Here is a 12,029-nt window from a genome sequence, read left to right as displayed (position 1 = left end):
ATACTCTTCCCTCAAAAGTAAGAAAACTGATTTTAATTAGGGATGTGGAAGAGATGTGCAATGATTTTATGTAAAGTTGTGGCTATTCTAGAGTATAAATTACTCAATGCTAGATGGTAGGCAAATGTACAACATCCAAACATTGAGAAACCATAAAGACAATTTTACTGTGTTCTACTTTTTAACCCACATTACCTGAAAATGTTTATTATTGTAATATACTGCCTAGTTGATAAAATATCAATGGAAGTTACGGATTATGTGTGGCAGATTTGGAAGGGTTGTATTTATTGATCCATCGTACTCTGGAGACAGAAATTTTATATTTACTTTAATGAGAGAAAAAACTAGGTATTTATGGGCAACAGTAAGAAAACTGGGATAATAAACAAGGTATTCATTTTCCTTTCAATATAGAAAAGAGAGATGAACTAGGAGGTCACTATAAAGACACCTGCAGAGGCAGACTGAGAGAATGAGAATGGAGGAAGGGATGAATACAAGGACATTGTGGAGGAAAGACCAAGGCTAAGAGGCAAGACATGCAAAATGTAGACTGAGTGACAGAGAAAAATACAGAAGTATCACCCTAGAGCCACACAATTAGGTGAGACTGCCAGAGCAGAGAACAGGGTTGAGGACTAACTCTCACCAAATGTCACTAAATGTGGGGGTAATTTAGGATGTAGAACAAGGATGGATGAAAGGAACATTTCAAAGACCTTACTGGACCCAGAAAAAGAGTGTTACAAAAGTCAAAGAGGAAAGCTAAATTGCTAAAGGAAAGGTCACTAAAATTTTACCAGGAGCTTTTTGGGGACATGAAAGCATTAACTAAAGAATGACTCAGCAGGAATTGCTGGACAGAATGACAGGTGTCACTATTTCTCCAAGAAGTAAGATGGCAAAGGAAGAGAGAAATAAAGAGTGTTTGCTGGAGTGAGGGGAAGATTTAAGCTCATCTGCAGATTAAAGGCCAAGGAGCAGGAAAGAAAAGTTTTTCAGTATCCTATTACTGAACACCAGTAATGTGAAAATAATTCAACAAATTTGGGAAATATGGGAAATTAGCTCCAATAAAGAAATATTCTATCAGTAAATCAATAAAAAAAATACTTCTATAAGTAAGTCTAAAATGAAAATAATCTTAAGTAGCAGTGAATATGATTCTGTAGAAGTTGACATCTAGGACAGTAGAGTAAGCATTCAGTATAAACTATCAAATTCTCAGTCAACATACACAAGCAGGATTACCTCAAAGTAAATTAAAATCCACGGAAGAATAGAGTTGAGAAAAATGAATAAGAAGCCATGCACTGATTAGAAGATTGGCCAGCAACAAATCAAGAAAATAAACAGACCATACAAGAGGTCACATGCTAAAAGGCATAGCAGAGAAAGGCCTAATTATTAGGAAGCATTCTTTCTTTTAAATAACACAGACTAGAAAGAAATACGCATTACAATACTCAAGGAGAATGGGGGGGGGTTAAGACAACCTGGAAAAGTGAACATCTGAACCAAGTACTTTTATCAGATGAACAAATTAACAAAGCACTGATGCTTTTAGAATTCGGAAAATTATAAACATCATATTTGAGAAATCTAAGGTGGCACACTTACCAGGGTATGTTCATAAACATAGTTATCAATAACATTTCCAAGGTTTGTTCCTTCATCCAACAGGCCAACGGAGTAGTTTGCATCGTCAATAAATCCTTTCATCTCAGCCGTATTCCACAAAGCCGAAAGTCATAAACCAGGAAAAACAAGAGATGGGCCACCAAGCCTATGTCTGGGTCCTTAGAATATGCAACAAACTGTCAAAATAGAAGTTAAATCAAAGTCTGTATTATTTTCAATAGTTATAAACATGATATGAGTCGTCAATGAAAGTGTGCTAAGTGCCTAATTTAGTGAGGAATTTATGTGATCACTTAATACTTTCAGAGATACTGGATCAATATCCTTTAATGCCCATTTTAAAAAATGAATAAATACATATTTTATACATTAAAAAAACCACCTCAATATAATTTCTTGAGAAGATAACAATATGTGTGCAATTACAAGCCTATATGGTCACCTTATTTACATAGAGATGCAGACCCAACTTGTATTATTCAATCTTGTTTTGTGTATCTTCTTTAACACATACAATTTACTTATTTTAAGAAAGATGGCGAAGTAACTATCCACAGCCAAGAAATTAAAATTCGATACACTGCCAGCCACATAACATAGCATTGCCAGTTAATTGCAGATAAATGTCCTGTAAATAAAATTCTAGAATAGGTGAAAGTAATAAAAATGGGTGGAGATGAAGGGCAGCTTTAGGGGATAATCTGCAGCTTTGATACAGACCGCCTAGGTCTCGCTTCAAGCTAAAATAGTATTAGCTACATCAAGTTAGCAATATAGGTCTCTTGTGAGGTGATTTGATTTGGTGTACTCACTAGTCTAGGAGTCAGAAGACCTGATCCTGGCTATGTCACTTAGCAGTGTATAGATCCTACATCAATTTCTCTAAACCTCAGTTAACTATCCTAATTACTTCCTTAAAAGGTTGTTGTAAAAAATCATATAACATATGAATTAAAAACTACTATTTAAGTGCTGGCTCAGAATAGTCCTAAAATTAAGTTGCCAGAAATACAAAAGTGCTATCACAAACCAGTTACTAAGAACTCTGATTTTTAAAAAGGCTGGAGACTAATCTCTACCTCTATCCAACCAACCAACCAATCAAATAAACCTTCCCCCTCCCAAGGTCACCCATTCTCCTCTGGGACAAGCACATTCCAACATAAGGTTTATCTTACTTGATGAATTCCACTGGTCCCTAGCTTATTTTAGGAAATAACTTCTTTTAACAAAAATAAGATAAAACAAATCTTCCAGACAGGACACTACTCACTGTTAGTACTGATTTCTGGTTGCCACATTAATAATGGGCACAGACCAGCTGTCTTGGCAACCTATTTTAAAACCTGCACAGCTCTTCCTGTGTCCTTGATTTCTCCCATCACGCCCCTTCACCTCCCCTCTGCCCCAAGGCAATGAGTTTACCTTGGGTGATGGCCCTTATCTCAAAAGTATACTCCATTTGAATGGTTCCAAAACAAAGTGTCAGCTTTTGGGCTGCACCAAAACTCGATAAGCTATTAGGCAAATTTCATGAAATACAAACAATATTTAGTTTTAGCTTTTAAAAAAACTAAAAGTTTGATTCCTGTAATGGCCAGCCACCCCAAAAAACCAAAATACTAACAGCTTCATTTCCAAGAAACCAACTACATTCACGTTCAGTTCACCTCATCAAATCTCTTTCATGCTGTGATGGAGACTGAAAAGTTGAGGATATTTTCACTTTACCAAAGGGGATATTTTAGGCATACCTGCATGAGACTTAACACTCATGCAGTGAGGTCAAATTACAGCCTGGACATTGTCTTAAGAAGTTTGTTACACCAGGACTGATATAAACTTGTGCTCAGAAAGTAGACATTTTAATTTCCGGCTGAGGACACATATTTAAGAATGTAACTCCGGCTAGAACATCAATTTTAGGGGGATATTCAACTGGGCACTAAGAGCAACAGAAAAAATAAAGACCACTCAAGAGGATAAATGCCAAGGTAAATATAAGAAAAAGTAAGGTAGGAGCTTCCTGTTTAAGTTTAGCAACACTAATCTTTTGGGCAAAATAGCCAGCTTTCATTTACTCTATCAAGATTTTTATCTAATTAAAATCTACTTTGAAATGCAAAGAAAGAAAAACCTTCATCTTAATATCTCAATTCATGTCTCTTTAAGTATACGCTGCTATATTTGTAGTATTTACATGGGAACCTAGGGTTATCAATTATGGATCACCACAGGCAATTGCTGCCAAATGCAAAAAGTCCAGCCTTTAGTCAGGACAAGATGAGCCTCAATTTCCTATAGTTATAGTGCCTATAGGAAGGATAATTTTCCCCTAACATTCCTCAGTACTTACAAAAACATCATGCCCATTGAATCCAGTCTTACCTGCTGAATGCCTCTTCTTTTTCTAGATTAGTATGATCATAGGGATAAACATACTTTTTGCAAGTATTTTCAAACTACATAATCTAGTGGGTTCAACTCTCACTATCTGCTAAACTAGCTTAAATCAAATAGCAAACATGTTTATAGTATTGTGCCAGCTGCTGTTCTGAGTATTTTATCTTTTCAATATTAATTTTCTTAATCTCTAAAACCACAATTAGGGGCCGGCCCGTGGCTCACTTGGTAGAGGAGTGTGGTGCTGATAACACCAAAGCCATGGGTTCGGATTCCTACATAGGGATGGCCGGCTGGTTAGCTCACTGGATGAGCATGGTACTGACAACACCAAGTCAAGGGTTAAGATCCCCTTACCAGTCATCTTTATAAGAAAAATAAAAAATAAATAAAAGAACAATGATGGTATTAACCTAATTTTATAGATCAAAACACTGAGGCACAGAACAATTAAGTAGGCTAACTCTAGACATGCTGATGATCAAACTATGTTTAAAACAAAACAAAAAACCTGCCTCCCCAGCACCCCATCCCTATAAAACACAGAATTACTCTTGGAAATCCAACACGGCTCTCAGTACTTTTAATAGAACTTTATCACATCCCCATAATCAACTAACCATTTCAGACATATGAACTCCCACAGCTGTTTATTCACATTGCTATAAAAACAACCTATCACACCTACTCATAGCCTTTTTATCTTTATGACTATTTCCTACATTTTAATCTTGCTGTTCTCTATCTTTTGTCTGATTCTCAGATATGTGGACCCCAAATGTGAAATTATTTTTCCTTTTACTAACTTAAAGATAGTTTCCTTTCACTAACATAAAGATAAGTTCCCTCATGTCCTTTTTGCAGTAAATCCTCAACTCCACCCCAGGCAACCACTGACCTCCTTCCTGTCACTATATATAGACTTTTGTAGAAGTGAAATAATTTTAAATATCAACTGAAGACCAAACTAAAACAGCTGACAAAATAACTGGAAAGCATGCATGCCCTGCTCTAAAGGAAAACTACAATTGCTTGTGGAGTGGCTATTCATTTTTGACATGAAACTGTCACTTCAGAATTAACTACAGTATTGTTAACCAATCCCTGGCTGACAAAAGAACTCTGTTGGAAAAACATAATAAAATTCATTTGCTATACTGGCAGTACTTGACAGAAAGGATTAAGACACACCCGAACCCATTACAACAGATGTAGTACATGTAATATTTGATTTCCTTAATTATACTGAGAACTGCAATAAAATATTTGACTAAAACCAATACTAACAAAGCTCTAATCAGGGTTTATCTTCTTAGATTGCTCCCAGAATGCTTTCAGATTCCCATAAATCCCTAGCCCAGAGTACTCTCAGAAACAAATGGACAAAGGACTTCACAACTCTAAGACTGAAGCGTTCTTAAACACAGGGGTGGTGGTAACAAACTCCCTGGAAATGTGTTGAAAAAGAAGGCCCACCTTTCCACATTCTTAAAAGGAGCCCAAATCTTAATTCGCAAGTGATTCACATGTAAATACAAAGCTGCCCAATTACTAGTTACTGTTAAAAGCTAAAAGTTAGGCCCCGGAAAAACTAATTCCTCCAAAAAATCTGCAAAACACAAATACCTTCAGGAGACAGGTTTTCTAATATACTTTGAGCCAATAAACTTAGTTCAAATGAAATGTAACTTGGAAACCCAATATTTCCAACAAATGAAAAGGTAGATGGGTAAGCTGATCTAGTCTTTCCTATCTCTGAGAGATATTGGAACCCAGTGGTGAAGGAGTCCTAAAAACCAGTTCAAAGTCATATCTCCAGGGGTCTATTGCTTGCAAATTTTTAATAGGTTGGCAGAAATACTCTATGGCTCTACTGCCTCATGCCACTAAGTGAAGAAATATTTTGCTAAAATGTTTTCAAAGATTAAAGTTAATCGGTGACAATACATTAAACCAAAAATCCTAGGCACAGCATATTCTAGGGAGCCAGCCCTAGGAAAATAAGTGGGTATGTCTTGAGAGTTTACACCATATGCCAGATCTGCCAAGTTAATCCACCTCAACTTTAAACACCACAGGGTCTCTTTTTCCAGGACCTCTCTCCATCCTTTCCACTAAGAATGCAGACTTAAAACCAAGGTGTTATACCAAACCTCCCCACGATTCTCGGTGTAAATAATTCCCAGACACTGCACCACTTTTTCTGGCTTATAAATAAATCAGAAACAAGACTGATTTAGTAGCTCCAACACATATGCATCACTATGTACTCTAGTCTGGTGCTGCTGGACCTCGAATTAGTTCTGTTAAACTTTAGAAAATCTACTCTATGTAAATCTTAGATTCTCATCACCAAAATGCTTTAGAACTTTAGCAAATTTATTTTTAACAGAAGCTCCAATGTTTATTGGCATAGACAGACACGAGAAAGTGTTCTCTCTTCATAAGTACTTTTAGGCTATTTTCACAACCAAGGTTACTTCACAATACTACTTTTATTAATAAGTAATTTCCACTTGAGTTCACAGATGTGAAGAAAAAAATTATGTAACATTCCTATTTACACCTTAATGTTGGTGTTTTCTGATGATACATTTTCCATGAAGAACTGCCAAAAGAAACAAAATGCTCCAAAGAACCACATGCTGCTCCCTGGAGCCTTTCATGAGGCCGTTGAGTCCTCATGTTCATCAGGAGGGTAGCTCCAAGAGTAGTGGCTACAGCAGCTGGGCACTTGCCTTGTTACACACCTGCTACAAAGGCTTCTACAGTTGATTGTACTTCAGAAGAAACTGATACATCTCTCAAATAATCACAAGATAATTCTGGCAGCAACAGCCCACTTGACACCAAGCTGGATGAATATGAGTCTTGGATTTCTGAAGTGAAGACCTCCCTGGAAGTAGAACAGGGAGAGCTGAAAGGTTGAGTATTGTTTCAGAGATACCTAAGCAGGAAACCCAACCTTAACACATCAACCACTTTTCTAAAAGGACTTTTACTCATTAAAAATGAGAATTTAGTAGGATACTTTGAAATTTACACTACTGATGTTACTCTGAAGATGCCTAAGGGCATTTCTACCTTTATTTTTACATAGGCATTTGATGACTTAGCACTCAGCTCACAGCTTTAAAAAAAAAAAAAGTCCCCTCTGCATTCTACCTACACCAAAAAATAAAATGTTACTTACCACACAGAATACCTTTAGAAGTAATTGGCAGAGGAATACTAGAAGAGGCTTCTAAAGGATGATTTGAGATGTGAAGCCTGGAGCAGGTCGGAACCACTAAGAAAATGTAGTTCCAAGAAGCTACATACTGAAACTGGTAGGTACGAAGTTCCAATAAATTGGGTGGTGATCACACATATAAACTTTTGCCATACTGGACCAAAAATAAGTGACGGACAATAACAATAGTCTATACTGAGTACTCAGGATAATCAGGACAGGGCTTGCTTCAATTGACAGTAAACGGAAAGCTAGTAATCACAATGAACAGTTATTTTTCAGGTGATTAGGATGGAAAAACAGTAACCCTAGAGGAAGAATTCACTAAAGGTAAATGCTAAAGAATTATTTTAAAAGAGAAGAACAAGAATGAACAGGAGATATGTAAGGGGGGGAGGAAAAACAACCCTAGAAATAAGCCCAACAGGCTAAGTTTGAAATGCCTCACAATAAATATTAAAATATATCTTAATGAGAAAACAAAACACAGGAATTTCACAGCAATATTACTTTTGCATGTGGAATCGATACGATTAGGCTCCCTTCAAAAACGTGTCTTGATTATTCCATGTGATGACTGAATTTTTTTTCTAGAAAAAGTGTGTGTGTACCTGAACACAAGTAAAATACCTAAATCCCTTTTGGTAATTAAGATGTGACATCAATTAAAGATAACTATTATAATACAACCTGAAGTATATAACCGTATTTAAACTTCTCTAGCTTTCCTGGTTTCAATGCAGCATACAGGTAACTCTTTAAACAAATGCACTTACTATTTTGACTGCCTTACGGCAGATCTCACTGTTCACCTGCTCCCAGCTCGCAGGGAAAACCTACGTGCAGTACAATTATTGCAGCAAAGACCAGGTTAAGCAAGCTATTAAGATTCAATACCTCAGGGCCCCCCCATGTATCTTTCCCAGGTAGTGGTGGGTACATCTCTTCCAGAATATGTTTAGACTTCTTCTAATCATCATTGCCTTATTTTTTTTAAATAGTTTTTTTCTTCTGTGTGACCCTAAAACAGTGTTTGGCAGTGTGCTACTTTCATACAAGAGACCCTATCCTGCTGATTGGCAGTTTAAGTAGCACTGGTCTAGATGCTAATGCATAAGGCACATACCTGAGAGCACATACCACATGTTAGGTTTTTAGTGGCAAATAGTTTTCAAGTCTTTTGCTCATTTTTCTATTGTGTTTTTATTTTTTCTTATTGACTTCTAGGAGCTCTTCATCAACTTAGGACAGTGAACATCTCATTTTTAGGATTTTTAAAAAATATATTTGGGTTTGTTTTGTTAGTGTCCATGGTGAATCTACTAGGATACCCCATCCTACTTTTGGTAGTGCCAAATATAACATGCTGATCATGCTAAACCTAGATGATGAGCTAAGAAGATACTATACTCATTTGGGAGCTCTTTGCAAAACTGCATGTCAGAGGATCCTTGCAGTACAGAGAAAGAAGCAGATAAAACATAATCTAAAGTCAACATAAAGCTAATATTAATTTCAGTCTACATGAACATAGAATCATTTTAAGGAGTTGTATCCTAGGAACATGCTAGGCACCTAAAGAATTCAACTAGAATATAAAACCAAAAAGCACTTACAATTAAAACCAGTTTATTAGACAAATCTAAGGAAAGAACAAAGAGAATAGGTAACACGTATGTTCTTAGGAACAGATGTTTAAAATTATGATTATTGTGGCCAATGCTATTCACATTCATAATAATAATTATCTCAGAGCAGTGCTGACCAACAGAACTTTCTGCAGTGACTGAAACGTTCTTTATGGGTGCTGTTGAAAATAATAGCCATTAGCCATGCATAGCTCCCAAGCATTTAAAATGTGGGGCTCATGCAACTGAGGAACTGAATTTTTAATTATTTACTTTTAACTTATTAAATGAGCCACCTGTATAGTGGCTGTATTTCTGAACAGATCCATTCTACAGAATGCTGTTTTCATAATAAATTTTCAAATTTCTAGGGATCAAGTCCATGCACAGACTTAAAACAAACAAAACAAAAAACCACTGTCCCCAAAATGACTTTGTTCAAGGTAACAAAGGTCAATTCACAAGTTGACAAAGCTAGACAGTAAATGAACAAAAGGTAACAGAACTCTACAACATAAGTCCTGAATAGAGATCTGAAATATGTGCTTACATTAGATAAGGCAAAAAGTTTAGAGCAGAGAATTACAAAAGGGTTTTGTTGTCTTGGCTCCTGCTGCAAGTCAGTCAATTATAGGCATTTCAAACCTCATGGTGGCTGGGTATGGCCTGGACAAGTTAAACCTGACCAGTCTAATCTTTATAAATTGATATACTGCACAATATTTTCTACTCATGCCATAATGTGAAGAACACTGGGTTAGAGAAAAAGATGGCTAAATCTCTGCTTCAGTCAGCTTATGACAAACTGCTTGATTTAAGTGGACATGGATGACCCTGGAATGGAGGTGAAGGATAAAGTAGCTGTTTTCTGGGCCTTACCAGTATGTGTGTACTTCACTTAAAAAGTCTCCTTAGGCTCATTTGAATAACGGCCAGCCTAGAACAGCAGTCTAGTATTTACCTAGATTTTACACTTTACAAACTGTTCTCACATATACAACACTTCACTTACTCTAATCAAACTTGTGTTCCAAAATGGTTTTCTTCTCTGTGGGGGTGGGATGGGCAGCGGAAACTCCAAACTGAAAACTCTGAAACAAGACTCAGTAGAGTGTGACGAAACACACAGATAGGTAGTCACTATTAATTCTCTCAGCTCATCTATCCTCTGTAGTAAATGTAAGAATCATTTTATCCCGTTTAAAAACTGGTCTACACTGACAGACAGAATAAGTTCAGGAGCTCTAGAGGCTGACTATAGCTATAATATTATATTGTATATTTTTAAATAGCTAGAAAAGAGGACATTGACCATAATCACTACAATAAGAAATGTTTAGGTGATAGCTATGCTATCTACCCTAAGTGTGTGTATTGAAACAACACACTATACCCCACAAATACATGCAATTAAAAATAATTTAATAAAAAGCATGAAAATAAAATTTAAATTGCCTACAATTCCACATCTAGAGACCAGTATTTGTTTCATGTTTCCTTCCAAATATTTCCTACCAATATTTTCAGACATTTTTAACAAAAATTAAGATCATACTGTCTCATAGATAAACAATTCTTGTACCTTGCCTTATTCACTTATCACTGTCATAAGCATTTAAGCAAAGATTCTGATTTTTGAATCATTACATAATATTCCATTTATCAATGTATGAAAAATTAATTTAACCAAGTCCTTATTGCTGGATGCTTAGATTGAACCCAATTTCTCATCTTCTATAGAAATCTCTGAATCTCTGATTCAAAAAAACAAATTCATTGGATCAAAGACCATAAACATTTTTAAGGTGTAGAGAAGGTTGAAAGGCAATAAAGATGAGAAAGTATTTAGCACTTTTCTCATTCATTCCCAACTTGCAGAATGAAGATTAACCTCACTTTGGTCTTATCCACAGATATGATCAGAATTTTTCTTCCTCACCTTGAGGACCTCATTTTGGAGTTATAATCTCTTTGTATACTGGCTCTTTATCAAAAACCAAACTTTTAGATCTTTTATCTAAAAACCGAAGTTTTTAGGAGAGGGATTTCTGGGATACTGGTAATACTCTATCTCTTAATCTAGGCAAGGATTACATAGATATATTCAGTTTGCAAAAATTCATTGAGCTGTACACTTATGATTTGTGTACTTTTCTGTATGTTTGTTGTACTTCAAAAAAAACTATGCTTACAAAACAAAAAACCCAAAAAACAAACAAACAAAAAACTGGTCTATACTGCTTTCCAATCTCTTTGGCCCTCCTAGAAAAGATTCCAAATTGTTCAAAACAAGAATATCATTTCCCCAAAACTTTGTTTATCTATCAACATACTGTTTATTCACATTGTGCTTGTACAGAATATATTTCTGCTACTTTACACAAGCAGTGAAGCACCATCAAATGCTACTTTAGGCATGCCAAGGGAATATACATATTCAAAAAACACTTTAAAAATCTGTGTATTCTAATGATAGTAGTTTTATTCATCTTTTTGGTCAAAGAGCACCAACTGCATTAATGAATGTTCTGTTGAAAATGCCTGCATCACAATTATCTTTAAATTATCAAATATCAAAACTGAAATTTACCCTTCTTCATAATCAGGGTCAACGATTTCTCTTTTCTACTGACAATTAACAGTGAAACATGAGAAATAATACTAGCAAATTCATGAAGAACATTTTTCCTAGTTAAAATATCCTAACAGGTACGGTAGGTACTGTTAAGGCGTGTGTAAATACCAATAATCAGAAGACAGAACATGATTATTTAAAATGCTGATGTTCTGATGAAGTTCCCACATAAACATACAGAAGTCAACTAATGACAACAAGGTGAAAAAGCTTTTAAAGCAAACTTCAAGCAAATCAATTCACTAAACCCCTTTTCCATACTCACATACAACATAACATCAAAAGTTATATGATTATGGTTAATTCAATCTGACTCCACTACTACATCAACGACTAGAAGCAATTGTTAGAAGAGAATTTAGTTTTCTGGAGTGAATTTTAAATATTTTCCATTAGACTAAGTTTTAATCATAACTGAAGCTATAGCTAAAATAAATTGAAAACCAGCCCACTGGAAAAACTTACTCCAGAATAAAGCCCTAGGGAA

The 12,029-nt window shown here is 35.6% G+C and overlaps 1 protein-coding gene across 2 annotated transcripts in view; it reads right to left on the bottom strand.

The window, feature by feature from the left end:
* The window catches only part of AZIN1 (antizyme inhibitor 1), a 31,198-nt gene that overhangs the window by 11,386 nt on the left and 7,783 nt on the right, over window positions 1–12,029 (bottom strand). The window contains exons 3-4 of one of the 2 annotated variants that reach the window (XM_063079310.1): window positions 6,798–6,943; window positions 1,624–1,820 (exon numbers count right to left, since the gene is read on the bottom strand). In XM_063079310.1, the coding sequence (XP_062935380.1) occupies window positions 1,624–1,725 (102 nt within the window). In that variant the 5' untranslated portion in view covers window positions 1,726–1,820; window positions 6,798–6,943. The remainder of the gene's footprint in view (window positions 1–1,623; window positions 1,821–6,797; window positions 6,944–12,029) is intronic. The other variant, XM_063079309.1, reaches the window with a different exon arrangement.

The sequence above is a fragment of the Cynocephalus volans genome, chromosome 15 (genome assembly GCF_027409185.1).
Source record: "Cynocephalus volans isolate mCynVol1 chromosome 15, mCynVol1.pri, whole genome shotgun sequence".
NCBI lineage: Eukaryota > Metazoa > Chordata > Mammalia > Dermoptera > Cynocephalidae > Cynocephalus > Cynocephalus volans.
The sequence above is the reverse complement of the archived record's forward strand: the minus strand, read 5'-3'. Positions and strand labels throughout refer to the sequence as shown.